The sequence below is a fragment of the Onychostoma macrolepis genome, chromosome 22, assembly GCF_012432095.1.
Source record: "Onychostoma macrolepis isolate SWU-2019 chromosome 22, ASM1243209v1, whole genome shotgun sequence".
Taxonomy (NCBI): Eukaryota; Metazoa; Chordata; class Actinopteri; order Cypriniformes; family Cyprinidae; genus Onychostoma; species Onychostoma macrolepis.
In genome coordinates this window covers 2192607-2211614 of record NC_081176.1, presented here as the reverse complement: position 1 = coordinate 2211614, position 19008 = coordinate 2192607, and the positions used below count along the sequence as shown (strand labels likewise).

General features: G+C 42.5%; 1 protein-coding gene across 1 annotated transcript in view; it reads right to left on the bottom strand.

Annotated features, from left to right (window-relative positions):
• The window catches only part of si:ch1073-335m2.2 (msx2-interacting protein), a 33302-nt gene that overhangs the window by 3165 nt on the left and 11129 nt on the right, over nucleotides 1-19008 (bottom strand). The window contains 12 exon segments of the mRNA XM_058761783.1: nucleotides 22-1679; nucleotides 1682-3877; nucleotides 3880-4584; nucleotides 4587-7228; nucleotides 7337-7376; nucleotides 7379-7436; nucleotides 8111-8224; nucleotides 8324-8437; nucleotides 8572-8697; nucleotides 10067-10218; nucleotides 10298-10498; nucleotides 14341-14501. Of these exon segments, the coding sequence (XP_058617766.1) occupies nucleotides 22-1679; nucleotides 1682-3877; nucleotides 3880-4584; nucleotides 4587-7228; nucleotides 7337-7376; nucleotides 7379-7436; nucleotides 8111-8224; nucleotides 8324-8437; nucleotides 8572-8697; nucleotides 10067-10218; nucleotides 10298-10498; nucleotides 14341-14501 (8167 nt within the window).

Below are 19008 nucleotides of genomic sequence, written 5' to 3'. Positions count from 1 at the left end.
GCGATGCATACGCAAACTTACCTGCGATGGTGGGATGCTGTGGGCAGACTGGTTAATCCCCATTGGAGAGTTCTCAGCAAACTGAGCGTGGGCAGGCCGCAGGTTCGTATACATGGTTGAATATTCAGGGAAGGAAGCCGCAGTTCCTGCTGAAATCAGCTGAACTCTTTGAGGAGAAGCCATTGCGCTACGGATCGCCATCATCCCCTCCTTACTGGAAGGTGACTGCGCCCTCTTTAGTTCTGACGCTTTTGAGGAGTCCTTCTCGGATACTCCCTTCGCTAACAAGTGCGGCCGAGGAGAAAGAGACGCCGCCATGCTGGTAGGAGTCGAGGAGGGCGGTATGTTCTCGGGGACGTGCCCCTGGTGTAACTCCGCAGCGGGGCGATCGCTCTGCTGGTGGTGCATGAGCACTCGCATGTCTCTGTTGAATCGATCGAGAGGTAACCCGCTGTGGATAGCTCCACGATATTCTGCTGGCATGGAGTCTGATTTCAGTTGAGTGGCCTGCGGTCTTGCATTGGCTGGGTTCACCTTGAGGACCATCTCCCTGTTTCCCACGGCCTGAGGAGACGAGGGGCGCTGCTGGCCAGGGGCCCAAGAGGAGGCGAGGCTCTCAGAGTGAATCCCATAGTTCATCATGGAGAGGGGAGGAGTGTTCACGCGTACCTCACCCTGAGTAAGGTGTCCTATTGCGCCGACGCGGTGCGGCGACATCCTTCCGATGCTACCGTGAGCATTGTGTGGAGGCATGATCACAGACTGCTCCGAGTGGTGTACGGTGGAAACATACTGGGACAGAGGGGGTAATCCAGAGGGAAGGACCATAGACACACCTTTCGGAGACGAAGAGCCGATCGGAGATGACACTTTGGCAAAAGGAGAATGAGGATGTCCGGATTTCCGTGGAGAGCGCGGCTCCTGCTTAGGTTGAATGAGTGACGGCGTTCGGTCTGTCGGTGTGCCACTTATGAAGCCAACATGATTGCCTGCTGCCGAGGGAAGATGTGGACTTATAGCCGGACTAATGGTTGGGACCCAAGCGGGTTTCTCCACGTTGAGAGACTCTGGTCCATCTCCCTTCTTAGGGTGCTTCATCACCATTGAGTATTCTGTAGGATGGTAACTCATGACCTGTGATGGGCCAGGCGTTTGCTGCAGCATTTTAACAACTCCACTTTGAATTGGAGCATAAGCGGATTCTAACTTGTCCAGTGCCGATTCTTGCTTAATCGTGGAGACGTTTGGTTGGGGTTTCATTGAATGTCCGTGATCTGAAGGAAGTGGGCATTTTGAAGGTGGTGGCTGGGAGGCACTGTAAAGTTCCTGCTTGATCTGCGGCATTGACACCAGCTGCTGTGACTCTATGTCCACAGCACTGGCAGGTGGGATTTGGCTGATTTTGGCACTTATACGCAGTGGCCCATCCGTTTTCTGGCCAGAATGACTCAGCACCACCACACCTTCTGATGTCTGAACTCTCAATCCTGTGCTGGAACCTGTACTCAAAGACGTGCTCTCCAATATATAGCGACCAGCGTTTCCACCTTCCTCACCAACTGCTGGACCATGGTACGTACTGCTTTCCTCCAAGCTTGGCTGGTAAATCTGTTTTGGAGGTTGTTTGTCAAGAAAGGGATTTCCAATCTGAGCATTTGGCTTCTCCTCTGAGTCAGGGGATTGCAAACGCGGCTGATGACGGAGGTAGGAGTGGAAGCAATAACTGAAATCACTGACTTCTCACTGAAGATCTGTTTGGTTTCTGGGGATGGTATAGAAGCAGGCTGTCGAACTACAGGTTGGGCTGAAACAGGGGGTTGTCTGTTACCTTGAGGAGCACTCTTGCTGGTCATCACATCTGGTGTAGCGTCACTTTCCCTTAAAGGATGAGCGTGCATATTCCCGGATGTAGCACCGATTTCCAACACCGGGACAGTTCTTGGCTTTGTGAGGATTTTGCGCAATGAGTTGGCGTCATGAGCAGGGGTGTCTGAGGGTAATGTAGAGCTCTCCATCGGGGCTACAGAGGTCAGTGGAGGAGAGAGGACCCCAGCTTCTTTCGGCTGATTGAAACGCTCCGTTGGGGAAACAGAAAGCCTGCTTGGGTATGAGGACAAGTTCTTGAGACAAGATCTCGTTGGAGATCGTGAGGGAGATGTGTTCTTGTATGAATAAGGCTGGTACTTGGATGACGTTGGGCTTCTGCTGATAGCTGGAGAAGATTTTGGGATATCCGTCTCAGTTTTAAGAGGCGACTCCGGTTCGTTTGGAATATCCGCAATAGGAGCTGGTAAACTTACACTCTGCTTGGAAGAGGACGTAATGACAACAGCTGTACTTGCTGGTGATCTTTCCGTGGCTGCTGGAAGTTCTGCAGGTACTGACTCCGGTGACTTCACAGGGATATTTTCAGCATCCAAAACTACGTCTTTGATGGGTTCCTTTTTGTTTCCAGCACCCTTTTGGCCTTTGCCTTTCTTTGAAGTTTTTGTTCTGCCTTTACACCCTTTTCTAGGAGTGGTTACGGTCTCCTCCTGAACGACTGGTTTGCTAACACAGGTTTCAGATACTTTTGAACTGGGCCCAAGAGTCTGCACATCAGTTTCTGATTCTACAACAGGGCTAATGATTTGTTCTCTGTTCTCTGATGTGATGGAATCTATAGCAGCAGCAAGCTCTGTTTCACTAGATGAATTTGCAGGCTTTTCTTCTTCCGAGTCACGCTCCGGTACTTCACCTATCGGACGCTGTGCCTTTGTCAGGTTACCTTTAAACTGAAGAGAAGAAGCATCTTCTGTGAGCTTTGCAATATTCTCAACAGCTTGCTCAAGCTCCAACTCTCGAGCCAGCGAAGTTACATGTGGCTCAATGTCTTTTGTTGCAGCAGGCAAAGTCTCCCTTTCACTATTGGCATCATCCATGGCATCATTTTCAAATTTAGCTTCTAGGCCCTCATCCTTTGAGGACACACCAGGTGAGCTGTTTTTGGGAGACTCTTCAGTTCCAAGATCTTCTTCACTAGTCTGAAGCATTGCCTTTACTTCTGTCACATCAAGACGGATTCTAAGGTTTTTAAGAACAGGAGGATTTTCTTCAGTAATAAGTTTGGGACTTTCCGATATTTTCTCCATTTTGTCTCCCTTCTTTCCGAATCCAGATGCTGATGCATTTCCTGGACTGACTGCTTTTTGTGCGTGGGGTGAAAATTTGCCTTTACCCACTTTAGGAACCCCCTCACTGCTCGTCTCACTGCCATCCAACTCCTTAGACTCGGTTGATTTTGAGCGTTCAACTTTGCCCGCTGGTGCATCCTCCGCTTGCCGTCGATTTTTAGGGGGGCGCCCCCGTCTCGAGGTTGGTGGTGCAGCAACAGCCTCTACATCAGATCCTACATCTCTGTCTACACCACGTTTCCGCGCACCACGAGGCGATTCGGCATCTTTTCCTGGTTGCAGAGCAGTTTCATCTTCAATTGGTGTAGCATAGACAGAACGCACATTTCTACGTCTTGCCCTACCTGACTGTGAACTCTGCTCTGTACCTTGTTCCATTTCTATACTGTGCACAGGTGACTTACTTAATGACTTTGAATCAGGTGTTGTCTTGAACGCCTCTCCTCTTGGAGAAGATGAACGTTTGAGCTTCTCTTTGTCAATGCGCTCACTTTTGCGGGTGCTTTGTTTGTCTGGGGTAGCAGGCAGAGTTGTGGTTACTGGTGTGGTGGGCGAGGTTTTGGCTCTTTTATTTCTTGACTTTGGAGGGGGTGACACGGCTTCTTCAACTGGATAATTATCAGCACATTTCTGATCATCTGCATTATTAGATTCAGCCTCTGGTGCAACAGGTGGCTCAGGTTCTTTTTCCTGTTGCTCAGCAGGGATATGTGAGAGGGACTTGGTAATTCAGGAAACTTCACTGGAGGCTCAGCTTCTGGCTGTACATTATTGTTTGGCGTTTCGTTGCTTGGGAGCTGTTCTGCAACTACTTTATTGGTGGGGTCTTGAGCACTTTCAGAGTCATCAGCCTTCAATGCCATGTCCTCTGCTACGATCTTCAACTCCTGGCATTCTGAAGAATTGAGTTCTGAGGGTTGCTCAAGCAAAGGCTGTAATGGCTGAGCTGTGGGCTCTTCAACCTCTTTATCTTCCTCCTTCATAGAAGAATCAAGCAAATTACAGGTTGGAGTACCAACACCTTCAGCTTCCACTGTTGGCAAGGATTCTTTGGCTGCTAAAACAGGGGGTGATATTTGAGGAGCTTGAACAGGACTGGTCTGAAGGACCTGAACAGGACTGGTATGAAGGACCTGAACAGGACTGGTCTGAAGGACCTGAACAGGACTGGTCTGAAGGACCTGAACAGGACTGGTCTGAAGGACCCGAACAGGACTGGTCTGAAGGAGCCGAACAGGACTGGTCTGAAGGAGCCGAACAGGACTGGTCTGAAGGAGCCGAACAGGACTGGTCTGAAGGAGCCGAACAGGACTGGTCTGAAGGACCCGAACAGGACTGGTCTGAAGGACCTGAACAGGACTAACTGATTTAATTTCAGCTTGTTGGATAATAGGTTCAGTAGCATTTGATGCTGTGGTGCTTGTTCTTCCTCCGGTGTTTTACTTACTTTGTTTGCATCTATGCTTTCTTCTTGCTTGGAATCTTGATGGCTTTGTTCTTTATTCTTCTGTTGCTGCAACCTTGTTAGTTCTAAAAAGCGGCTATGGAAAAGCACAACTGGTTCTGGGTCAGGCTGCCCTTCTGCTGGGCCTTGCTGAGAGTACAGATATCCAACACCATGTTCAGGGTCCTCATGTTTTCTTTCCAGATGTTGGAGACGTCTTGAATCTTGCTCAAAAATAGAACTGTGCAAAAAACGTGACGCAAACAACTCTCGCCTCTCCTGTTCTTCTGGTTTTGGATCTTCTTTCCTGTCATCAGTTTTGTCATCAGACTCGCTTCGAATTTTCTTCTTCTTCATGTACCATGAGGGAGTTGGTCGTGGTGTGGACTCCACCTTCTCGGTGTCCTTTCTACTTCTGAAACTGGGGAAGTGTGAATCATAATCGAGGAAAGACCAGTTGTCTTCCCTTGATGAGGACAAAGACTTTGCACGCTCTAACAAAGCTTTAGTATCCGGTGTGATTGTCTGATCATCTGCAAAAGAACAGAATTTGTTTCTCTCTAGAGAGGGTGTCAGCTTAGACTCTGACAATCTGTCTGGACGATGTCTTTCAGAGAAGGATACTGACGTTGATGGCGCAGGAGAGTTGGGTTTATTTTCTCGATCTTCTTCAGAGTCAGAACGCACTTCACCAGGTTCCAAATCAGGCCAAAGTCCGTAATCCATGTACTTCCGATTGAGCCGTCTTTTCTCAGCGCTCCTTGAAAAGTCTGGTAACAAGTCTTGCTTTAGTCGACTCTCCCAGCGTCTTTGCTGCTCGTCTTGTAAAGACGTACTCATCTTTGACATCTGCGATGCGTGCATCCGTTTATTTCCAAGCTCATGATCTGTCGGAGCATTATCCTCAGGTTTCAATGCTTCTTTTACTTCTCTCACAGTCATTTGAGCATGAGGGTCTGCATACTCTTCCTCTCTTTGTTGAGGTGCATGCTGAAACCTCGGAGAGTTTGTGTTATTCCACTCAGGGTCTTCGCTCTTTTGCCGGACCGTTCGGTAAATCCTTTCTTTCTTGGCACTCATTTCCATCTCAAAGGACTCTTGTTTCTTGGTCTTACTTGGAGGCGAATTATCAGTTACATCCTGCGGAGGCTTGCCGACCTCATGCACCAGGCTTCGATGCTCAAGATCTTCTGCATCTACACCTTGAAGAGTTTCTGGCTTTTCTGGTTTATCCTGTGGCTGCAGCTGCTGCCGTAGCCTTCGGTTTAGCTCCATCTGTTTGCGGTAACTCTGAGAAAGGTCAATATTTTCTAGATATTCATCCCTTACTTTATTGTCCTTATCTGAGCTTCCATCTGTTGAAAATCGTCTAGACATGCTTGGCCCAGGGTGAGATTTCGAGTCCAAAACTTCCACCTCAGGCAATTCACCTGGTCTCACCGAAGGGGCCTGAGACGTCCCTCTCAAAGCACCATCCAGCTCTTCCCTTTGACTATAATGAGAACTAATCCTGGATTTGGAGTGTTCTCTTTTTTGAGCCTCTTTCTCTGTTTTTACATCAATATCTGTCTCTTTTGCAAATCCTGCACTTGTAGCAAAGTCAGCAGATTGGCTAATCCCAGAACCTGGATCCTCCTCCAGACGCCCCCGTTTCTGTCGTATCGCTTTACCACCGGGATCACCGAACCGCCTCTTTCTCGCTTCAAGTTTGACAGAATCTACAAGCGAGTCTTTGCCATCACTACCAGAGTCAGATTTTAAAGGCTTCTTTGCCTTTCCTTTGCCGTCCCTGTCTAGTGACTCGCTTTTACACTGATCGAGCCGCTCTCCCTTTTGAGACTCAAGGCGAGTTACGTGTTCAGTAGGGGAAGGCTCTTTGTCCCCTTTATGCTTCTGTCGTTCTTGACTCTCCACATCTGAAACCTTAACCTTCCCAGATCCCAAATCCAGACTAGCCTCTCGATCCGCTTCAGAATGAGGTACGCTGGGAGACTGCATTTTCCCTCTCCTTTGCTTTGCTTTCTCTCCCTTCTCTCTGTCAGCCTTCTCCTTGCGTCTGCTACGCTTCTTGTTCTCTGTCCCACTTGCGCGCTCTGCCTCTGCCTGCTCCATTTCTCTCTCCAGTCCTTCCGATTTGTAATCTACTGGTGATTTCTCAGACTTCTCAAAAGGAGCTGGGGCTGGAGACAGCGAGCTGCAGCTTCCAGATCTTTCGGAGGAGTGCCTGTACACGCGTCGTTCGGCGTCTCGTGACACGCGATCCGACGGTGACGGTGAAGCAGAAGGAGTCAGGGGACGCCGCTGATGAGATGGGCTCCATCGGCCTCGCTCCGCCTCAAAGCGCTCGCGCTCCCGCTCACGTTCCCGCTGGATATAGCTGTACTTCCTGATGTCCTCAAAAGGGTCTCGATAGTCTCTGTATTCCCGCGGGTCCTCGTGATACCGGGGATCATAGTGGTCTCCTTGGTAGTGATCTAACTCTGCATAGCGGTCACGACTGCGACCGGGGTACTCTCGACGGGGGTCTTCAGCGTAAATGCCAGGAGTCCTTACATTCTCATAATACGCCCGCTCCGTGGGAAAGTCATGATAAGGAGTTCTCCGTTCTTCCCTGACAAAATGAAACAAGATTTGATCAATATTTAACATACCAACTGCTTAGAAATTTACATTGGCAGAAATAATCTGTTTGTTTTTTCCCACTAAAGGCAGTGCTCACCTCCGATCTGATGGAATATCATAAAAATCACGGATGTCCTGCCTGATGCCTGCATAGATCGATAGAAAGCCATTTGACTCTCCTGACTGGCAAAATCAACCTGAACAGAGAAAACAAACACATTATATAACTCAAACTGAATTTTGGTTATTTGTACATGTAAGGCATTTCTACAAAATCATTTCTCGGGACATGAGATGCAAATTAGCACCTGCTATAATCTCTATGTGCAGTGAATTTTTTCCAGTCTGTGACTGGAATCATGTTTATTGTATTGTGCCTATCCAAATAAACGTATAAATAAATAAAAAATAAATAAATAAAAAAATCAACACAAATAGCTATATATACACAATTTTTTTTTTTAAAGCTATCTTAAGCTCATTTATTTGATCAAAAACACAGTAATAACAGTAATATTGTAAAACATTAAAATTTAAAATCTGATTTCTGTTGTAATATCTTAAACTGTACTTTACTTCGGTGATACACAGCTGAATTTTTTAGCGTCATTACTCCAGTCTTCAGTGTCACATGATCCTTCAGAAATCATTCTACTATGCTGATATATATCTGGGCTTGGATATATATATATATATATATATATATATATATATATATATATATATATATATATATATATATATATATATATATATATATATATATATATATATATATATATATATATACACACATACATATATACATACACATACATACACACACACACATACATATATACATACACATACATACACACAGGTCACATACCTTAATTTTGTTCCCTCCTATCTTCCATCCTTTGGTTTCTCTAACAGCTGCTTGGGCAAAATCTGTGTTGTTGTATAGAATAAGAGCCATTCCTTTTAACCTATCAAACACAACCTGTAAAAGAGGCCAGTAGTTAGTATAACTACACAACGCCAGTAAAATCTGTATAGTCCATGTCAACATTTCCACAGACTAGGGTTCCTAGAACTCTACCTTGACCACCGGCCCGTATCGACAGAAGTGTCGTGTGAGGTACTGTTCTGTGATGTTCGAGGTCAGGCCGTCTAACCACACACACGCTGTTGGCATACTCTTCCCAAAGCCAAGCTGCAATACAGTCAGAAATACACAAACCATCCAGTCTGATTTCACTCGGACATACAATGCTGCTGTCATGTACACACAAAAATATAAATGTTTTATGAGAGACACATTGGCAAGAACACACAAGTAATCAATACCTTCAGTCTGTTGGTGCCGAGATACTCTCCATCCATTTTCTTAATGGCTTTACAAACACTCGCGATATCAGAGTACTGAACAAATGCATACTGGGGAACACCGTTCACCCTCTTGATATCAATATCCTGAAATCAGTGAAGACAAACACATGCTTTAGAAAAACACAAACCAATACATTTCCACTCAAAGCACGGCAAGTGATGGAAAATAAGAATTCCCCCGTACACAAGAATGCAGTAAAACCAGTCCAAACTATTCTGTTTTTTGGCCAAAAAATGGAGTTTAATGTTACAGAAACCACAACAGATGAGACGTTGAGAAAAAACAACTGGTAAAATTAGGGCTGCAACAAAGAATCAATCATTAAGCCATAGACTGCAGAATGCTTTCCATTATTCATCGCAGCAGCCGTAATTGCGATCAATCCTGATTCATTGAGTTTTTATAACATAACGGCTGCAGCAGTCCATGTACTGAGGCCTTTGTCAGTGTTGATCAGTGTAAATAATGACTTTAAACAAACTATTTCAAATGTTTGACACATTAAGATGATGTGAAGAACAGTGCATAAGCTGATTTTTTTTATGCAAGCACATCTGTACCTACAATATATATGTGACGAGATCACTGACACAGGCAAAACTAGCTGTCGACGGGTTTTAAAAATATCAAACATTAGCTGGAGATTGATATTAGAACAGCAACAGAAATGCTAATTACTACAAACAAAGACTAATTTAACCCTCATAATGCATTCAAAACCTGTAAATTTTCACACCCGAAAAATCATTATGAATGTTTAATTAATATCATATTGCATCTCATCAGTAACTTATTATTGAGTGAAAGCGAAAACAATTCTTTCTTTTTTTTTATTACTGATGAGAAGTTTGATTTGAATACATTATATTATTTATAAGAAAATATAATCTGAAAACTACTGATATTAACCCTATTGGAATAAATAGAATTAATTAAGGGGGTCATATGACAATGCTAAAAATAACATTATTTGGTGTAATGCAATGCGTTTATGCGGTTGAAGGTTAAAAAAAATAAAAAACACGTTATTTTCCACATACCGTACATTAATGTTGCTCCTCTCTGCCCTCTGCCCCGTCATGGTTCAATACATGCACATACTATTTAGTCCCATAAGTGTGTGAGATATGGGTTAAAGACTAAATATTTTACAAAAATTGTTTCAGACTAATATAACTTCACAGACTAATCTTACAAAAAAAAATTCTGATACCTGGTTAAAATGGCCTGACCACAAAACGTCACAAAAAAATAATTCACTCTCTAAAAAAGAAAGTAAAAATTCTTTACTAAATTACTAAAAGCTATGCATTTTAGAAATTTTTAATGATCTCTTCTGGGTGTAAATGGACCCAAATGCATTACGAGGGTTAAACTCCAGAAATGTCTTCTCCAAGACTTAATTTCAGCTGATAACCACTAGCACAGATCACAACAAACACGCTAACTCACCACTATCTCCCCGAAGCGCTGGAAGACGTCGAGTAACTGCTGATAGTTGGTGGTCTTCTCCAGGTTTCCGATGAACAGCGTACGAGTCGCCTTCGGGTGAAACTCATCGATGCGTCCGTCCAGGGGACGAAACTCGTTCTCACTCTCCGTCTCTGTTGGAGTCAAACACATCAGGATTAGCACTGACGAAGCACAGCTAGCGCTAGAGTGTGACCTTCGGCCGACACCCACCGGGGCCGTTCCAGGCCGTGACCTCGATCATCATCCCGAAGAAGAGCTTGCCCTTGGACACGCTGAGGGCCTTCTCCTGGTCCTCCTGCTGTCTGAAGAACACCAGGCCGTAGCGCTCCTCCGACGCGCCGTGGATCTGCACCGACGTCACCTTACCGTACTTCTTAAACTCGTGAAAGAGCCCGTCTTTCAAACTCGTATCTGAGGAGAGTAAAGCACAGACGCTTCAGCGTTCAGAAAGTGACGTCTGAGACGTACTGCCCATCTCTTACAGACGTCTGTTTTAAATGATTACATTAAGATCATAAAAAGGACTCAGACTTATATTATGTTTGGAGATGAAAAACAAAGTATCAGAATACCTGATATTTCTGAGTGAAATTAAAGGGTTAGTTCAGCCCAAAATTCACTTTCTGTCATTATTTACTTTGCTCATTTGTTGCTGGTGACCTACATCTAAGGTCTTGGGAAGTCACGCCTCTGTTCATCAATTAGCACTGGCTACCAGCTGCTCGCATAAAATTCAAGGCATTAATGTTTGCCTACAAAACCACCGCTGGCTCCGCACCACTTTACCTAACTTCATTACTCTAGACTTATGTGGCTCTAGACGCTTGTGTTCTGCAGGTGAACAACACTTTATTGTTCATCCCAAAGAGACAAAATCACTTTCACGGACTTTTACATTAAATGATCCTCCTGCTGGAATGACCTGCCCAACTCAATCCTTAACCATCTTCAAGAATCAGCTAAAAACACATCTCTTCCATCTTTATCCGACTCTCTAATTCTAGCACTCTCTATTCTACTTGTTTTCGTTTTGTTGTGTGTGTGTGTCTTTTTTAGTGCGCAGTAAGGAATTTATTTGGTAAGTGTTTCCATCGTAGTTTGTGTGCATGTTTTCTTACCGGATAAGAAATTTATCCGACTTGGTGCGTATAAGTTTTTTAGAATTTATGTGCATCTTGGTGTTTCCATACAGCATTTTTTTATGCAATATCCCAAAATATCGCAAATGTGCATATCGTAATGGCATGTGATATTTGTTTTAGGTCGACACACATAGCGGAGAATAGACATATGACAAAATACAAATGTTATTATGATGAATATAAGAACTCTGATTAATTATACATCGTCATAGTCTTGTGTTTATTACTCGTGCTGAATCAATGAAAGCAGTTCAATCTTCTGTTTATTCAGCTGCAGCGGCGAGCATTACCTTTCCAGCGCCCTCTGGCCTTCGGATGGAGCAGTATTTACTACTGATCACAGAACCATGCTTGACTGAATAACCTTTGTAGCTTTATTATGAATCAATGTACATTAATGTGAAGACTGTGCAGTGTTTTAGTTTTACATTTGATTGATTCTGTATTGTTTCTTACTTGAATGCTACAGTTAAATATATCTAATGTAAGCCTGCCTGAAAGTTAAAGCACTGTTTTTTTCATTTGCATCTTTGTTTTGTTGGGTTTTTTTTATTTGTGACATTGCTTTTTATGTGATACTAAAACACTGCTGGTCACATTCAGAAGTTGTAATGATGCTTTCTTTTCCAAGAAAGAATGTGAAACATATACAGTGCACAGCATAAATGAGTACACCCCCTCTGAATAAATATAAAATGTATTTTCTTAATGATCACTAATACAATACATGGAAAAATTGAAATGTATTAAACATATACTTAATAAAAACAACAAAATATATGCCAATATTTTCTGTGAAATAACTCAATTAGCCAATTTTGTTTAAATGAAGTATTGCAGAAATGAGTACACCCTAGATTTAATTCAGCAAATGTATAATATAGTAGTACTTAGTATGTCCTCCAGAACTTTAAGTATACTGCTCTGACTCTTGGCACTGAGTGTAAGTTCATGACATGTTCACATCTGTGCTGTTTAACTCCTGGAGGACGACCTGCTCTTTAATGAGGAGTTTGCTCAGCTCGTCTCTGCAGAATCCCCCACAGCTGCTCAAGAGCGCTAAGATTGAGTGAAATACATGTCCACTGAAGGATTTTCACCGTGGGAGAATTAATATCTTATAATATGCCCAATAATGCAGGGAATGAGGGGAGGGCAGCATCTTCAGTTTCAGGTTTTTGTGTTACATCACTCAGCGGTGTGTGAGTTCATGACAGCGTTGATAAAGCACAGCTCCCTCACACCTTCAGCACTCACTCACCCCTGTTTAAGAGCTTTACTACCTCTGAACCTCACTGTCCTCCTCCTCCAGCAACACCACAACATTTTGGATGCTTTTGGATCCGAAATGATTGACTCAGTCTCTTGAGACCAGAGTATGGATTCCCAGAAGTCTCCATTTTGTAAATATGGGCCTTGGAAGAGGTTAAAGGAGTTTATTTTGCTTTGGCTACAGTAGGTAATTCTAGTGGTGACAACAAGCATGCACCTCACTTCTGCTGGCTGCGTCATACTCTGTGAGATAAAGTGTCACTCTTTCGTAGCTTTTGCCGGCTCTGAGACGCTTGCATGTTATCTCTCCTGCTCTTTTTCAAGCAAAAATTCACTCCTCACTAAATGAAAACTTCAAGTGAAGACCTGATTATTTCAGGAGCCTTGTCACGAGTCCATTGTTTTTGAATGTTGGTGCTACGTCTGCTATATTTTCACACTTAAAACAATAATTTGGTATTCCTCTTGTAACATTGTCCTCTTTTATGCTAAGAAATGGTTCCACTGCTGCCAGCTTTAAGTCTGAGTATGATTCAGTGGGCTATATAACACTTTTAATTCTCAGGAAATTACTTGTCTTTAAAAGTTTTGGTTCAATATACTCACCTGCTGATCAAAAATAGCCTTAAACCTATACACGTTGTTGTTTTGTTTAGTAACTTTCAGCAGGGTGTACTCATTTTGCAACAACATTTTATCACTTTGATAAGAAAATCTTATTTTGCTGAATAATTTTGACATTCTTCTTTGGTAATTGATCAAGCAGGCTTAATGGAACATTATATCTCCAAAGAACCCTAACATGTCATCTAAGTAAAGAGCAATTGTTGAATTTGTTAAGTTTTAGAGGGGGTGTACTCATTCATGCTGTGCACTGTATATAGGTTATACATTTTTTAGTTTTGAAATATAAATTGATTTCACAAATTTAAGCAATATCGTATCGCATTATTTAACAAGGTATCGCTTTTTACTTCAATATCCCACAGCCCTACTATTTACACACCCTCATGTCGTTCCAAAACATGTTCATCTTTGGAACAACATTGAAGATATTTTTAATGAAATATTCTTCCATCCCTCCAATGAAAGTATGTTTCCTCAAACAATAAATCTGAACGGAGCAGTTTAATCCAAGTCTTCTGAAGAGATTCAATCTCTTTATATGATGAACAGATTTAATTTAGGCTTTTCTTCACAAATAAACATTGATCAGCGAACAAACAGAAGCTCATCTGTTCTTGCTTGATGCACGAGATCCTCTTTGGTTCTTTAGTGTTAAACAAGCATGCTTGAACCTCCATAACCAAATGTTAGGTGATCAATGTTTATGTGAATAAAGGCCTAAATTATATACAAAACGATAGTGTCTCTTCAAAAGACCACTCTATTCACATGGACTGTTTTAGGATTTAATAGCTTTATAAAATGTTTAAGCATCAGTTTTGGGCAACTTCCAATGGAGGGAAATCTCTCAGAATTGATCAAAAATATCTTAATTTGTGTCCTGAAAATGAAAAAAATTATTATGGGTTTGGAACAACATGAGATGACAGATTTTGGGCTGAACTAACCCTTTAAGGCCACCAAACAACCTACATATCAAAACTTTTACATTTTTCCAAATATCTGTACATGAGGAGACTCTTAATCATTCGGACTCAAAGGGAACAAGTTTGTCTATGTTTGCACCAATTCCATCCTAATTCTTCAGATGTCAAACCCGTAATCATGCTTCCCATCACCAACAACAAATGAGCAAACATCAATAATGCCTGACTCGTTTGTCGTGGATTGAGCTTCTGTTAATTGAGACTGACGCGAGCAGTAAGCGGTCACCTGTGGATCGCGTCGGAAGGTTCTGGACTCTGATCCCGAAGCTCCTCCGCGGCTCGTCGGAGTCCAGCGTGAGCACAGGAGGAGCCGGAGGAGCGTGTGTGGCCGTCGACTGCACGGAGCGCGCTCGCGATCCTTCACTCGAGCTGCTGTTTGAGTCACTGCTGGAAGAAAACAAGAGAGGAACCGGCTTCAGAACAAACCCACTGCAGCAGAGACGCCATGAACCAAAAACACCCGCTAACAGTGCACAACAAAACAACAACGGCAATAAACAAACCCAATGCTATTTAGAGAGATGAGAATGAAATAAGTTTAAAATAATTTTTTGGTAATTTATGGGATTTAAGTGTATGACTACAAACTGACATTATACAGTGCCCTCCACTAATATTGGCACCCTTGGTAAATATGAGCAAAGGCGGTGGTGAAAATAAATCTGCATTGTTTATCCTTTTGATCTTTCGTTCAAAAAATTTCACAAAATTCTAACCTATCATTGAAGTAAAACAATTGAAAGGGGGGTGAAAATCTCAGTGAAATAAATGTTTTTCTCCAATGAATGTTGGCCACAATTATTGGCACCCCTAGAAATTCTTATGAGTAAAATATCTCTGAAGTATATTACCATCCATATTTACTTTTTTTTTTTGCACACCAGTATGATTATGAACATGAAATTATCCAGCCATGACTTCTGTTCCACAGGATTATAAATATGAGAAACACAAAGGCCAAATTCTCTTAATCATCCATCACAAGGAGTAAAACCTATGAATATAGTTCTGATGTGCAGAACAAGATTGTTGCGCATCACAAAATAGACCGCTTCATGAGGCGCACTGTTATCGGTCTGGCTAGTGGCGCCGACTACAAACGCAGTTAAAGTTAAAGTGATGAGTAGAGTGAAGTTGGGCTCAGGTTGTTGTGCTGCGTGATGTGTTTCCCATACATTCATTTATTTGTGGTGACCCACCACAATATCAAAACTGACCGCCACAAATAGATTTTCCAAAAGGTTTGACTTTGTTGAATAAACAGTCTACCAGAAGTAAAGTTTGGGCCACAAAAGCGTGCATGAACAGTAACGTTTGTTTATGTTGTTGCTGTTGAAACAGTCTATAGAAAGTGGCTATAAGAAAAGAGCTAAAGCAATGAAAGTCAGGCCAATAATGAAGAGTTTCCAATCAACTAAAGATGTTACAAATCTTCCTGGAAGAGGACGTGTGTCTGTATCGTCCTAATGCACGGTGAGGAGGAGAGTTTGAGTGGACAAAGACTCTCCGAGGACCACAGCTGGAGAATTGCAGAAAATAGTTGAATATTGGGGTCAGAAAGCCTAAAAGAATAAAAATAGTCAAACAGCAGCTACATCAGCACATGTTGTTTGGGAGGGTTTCAAGGAAAATTCTCCTCGCTCATCCAAAAACACACTCCAGCATATTCAGTTATCAGACACGACTGGAGCTTCAAACGGCACACGCTCAGATCAAACTACAAAACCAGCAGCAAACCCTCCAGTTTAAAGTATTCAGCTAACAGCCTACTATAGAAATTGAATAACCTAATGTAAAATAAACCAGCATAGTCTTCACTGTAAGAATTAAACTTCTTATTAAAGCTACAAAAGTCCTTCAGTCAAGAGCAGTGAGTGATTTTGAATGTCTTTTGTTGTTTGATTAATATAAAAGCACACAGTCGGCAGCAGGAATATTAGCCCGCTGTCACTTTAAGAGCCGCACGGATCCAATTTACTGTTACACATGTATTTTCATTCTCAACTCTTTACGTTCATTTATTACATATCCAGCAAGGGTTTACGTGAATAATCACCAAGCGCTGCATTTTGACACATTTTTGTGTGTATTTGACCGTTTAGAAATCCTCCCGAGGAACAGCGCAAGTTCTCTTTCATGCTTTTAAAAACATGAAGAAATCTAATCAACTTTAATAAATCAAGCACGTCTCATTTTGCAAGTGTCTCGTTACATGATTTTACTGATTTGCACGTGAAATTGGGCTTTTATGGAGGCGTGAAAGCACACCGCTGGAAAGGGAGCGGAATGGGGCGCAATAATCATTTCATCTCGATTACTGTAATTTCATAATCGTTGGAGGCCGAAATTGAAATAGAAACTGAATTTCAATTAATTGCACAGCCCTAGCTGGATCTGTAATGTTGTGGCCTATATTTCTGCTGGAGGTCCTGGACATCTTGTTTAGACGCATGGCATCATGGATTCTATCAAATACCAACAGATAAAAAATCAATAAGTGACTGATTCTGTTAGAAATCTTATAATGGGCCATGTTTGGATCTTCAACCGTACAATAATCCAAACACAAACCTCAAAAACAACACAAAAATGGGTCACTGAGCACAAAACCAAGCTTCTGCTGGTCATTCCAGTCCTCTGACCTGAACCCTGTAGAACAGGGGTGTCAAACTCATTTTGGTCTGGGGGCCGCATACAGCTTAATCGGATCTCAAGGGGGCCAGACCAGTAAACTCATAGCAAAATTACATAGAAATAACAATAAGTCCACTTTTTTTCTTTGTATTAGTGCAAAGAAGAAGTAAATTATAAAAATCTTTATATTAAATGAATTGTCCTTTTACAAAATATATTATGAACAACCTAGTATGTGCAATTTCAACAGCACTATTACTCAGTTTCACATTTATTTAAGTGCATTATGCATAACAACTGATCACAGTTATTGTACAATGTCGCAAAACATTTAGTCACAGTTTTGTGGAACTTAAAAACACTCTCCTGCATGTTAACAAAAAAAAAAAATCAATTTTCCAATTCTGGGAATTAATTCTGAACACATGAATTGACACTTAAAATCTTAAGTGGCAGCTGTTTTAAAAAGAAAATCTTTGTAAAATTAGCAAATTTATACATATTACATAAGTATGTATGTTTTTTTAAAACAGAGGTTTTTTTTAAAGTAAACAAATTTACTTTATCAATTTGCCCCTGAAACTTGGCATCTTTTAGCCTGAGTAGCAGCCAATTTTAGAATCTCATTTAAGTGCTTATGTGTGAGCTTTGATCGCAGCTTAGTTTTATTAATATTCATTACTGAGAAAACTTGCTCACAAAGGTAGGTGGTCCCAAACATGCACGACATTTTTGCAGCCAGTGCTGTTAATTTAGGATAGCCTGGCAGGAGATACTGATAAAATGTGTCCAAGCCCACAGAGGCAAATTTGTCCTTCAATTCTACACCACACTGCAAATCAATTATTTCAAGTTGCATGTCAACGGGCACATCAGACGCTCTGACTGTGAATGGTGAGCGAAAAACTGCGAATTCTGTCTCGAGTTCGCTAAAGACCTGAAATCGTTTCTCAAACTCCCTCAGCAACCCTGAAATCTTGTCTTTGTACTGTCTCACGTCAGGATTAACGCTTGCTGCGCACATCTCTTAGACAGGGAAAATGAGCAGGGTCACCGCTTGCCATCTCGTCTCCCATAACGTGAGCTTTAACTTGAATGCACGTATGCCGTCATAATACTGTGTTACAATTTTTTTGCGTCCTTGCAACATTTTGTTCAGATCATTCAAGTGCTCTGTAATATCAACCATAAATGCAAGGTCCTGCAGCCATAGTGGGCACTGTAATTCCTTAACAGGTTTACCTTTTCCCTCCATGAAATGTCCGATTTCCCCACGTAGATCAAAGAAGCGCTTCAGCACAGCACCTCTGCTTAACCATCTTACTTCAGTGTGGTATGGCAGACCATGGGTAATGTTACAGTCACTGAGAAGGCTGTCAAACTGACGATGATTGAGACCTTTGGCTCGGATGAAATTAACAGTTCGGACAACCACCTCCATGACGTGATCCATTTTTAACGACTTGCAGCATAAGGCCTCCTGATGCAAAATGCAATGAAATGTCCAAAAATCATCCCCTCCATTTGCGGCTTGTACTTTCTCTCTAAACTTTGTCACAACACCTGCCTTTTTCCCGATCATTGACGGCGCACCATCTGTAGCCATGCTTACGGCGCGGGACCAGTCCGCCCGACTCTGTCCAGCGCTCCTACGACGGAGCGGAAAATGTCCTCAGCTGTTGTGGTGTCGGTCATAGGCACCAACTCAAGAAACTCCTCTGTGACAGTCAAAGTTTCGTCAACTCCACGAATGAATATGGCCAGTTGAGCGACATCCGTAATATCAGTACTCTCGTCAATTGCAACAGAAAATGCCAGAAATGACTCCACTTTGCGTTTCAATTGGCTGTCCAAATCTGCCGATAGTTCCGAAATCCTGTCTGCCACGGTATTTCTCGTCAAGCTAATAGTGGCAAAAGCTTGTCGCTTCTCAGGACACACAATTTCGGCAGCCTTCAACATGCAATTTTTAACGAACTCCCCCTCGCAGTACGGCTTTGATGCTAATGCGATTTCGCTAGCAATTAGGTAGCTGGCTTTCACTGCAGCATCACTGGCCTCTCGGCTCCGGGTGAAAACAGATTGCCGTTTCCTCAGACCCACCAACATTTCATTTACCTTCTGTCTTCTCAGTTCTCCGTCCAAGCTGTTGTATTTTTCGCCATGCTGAGTTTCATAGTGGCGCCGAATATTATATTCTTTAAGCACCGAAACTCTGGCACACTGGTTTCCCATTCACCTCCGTGAACATATAGGAAGA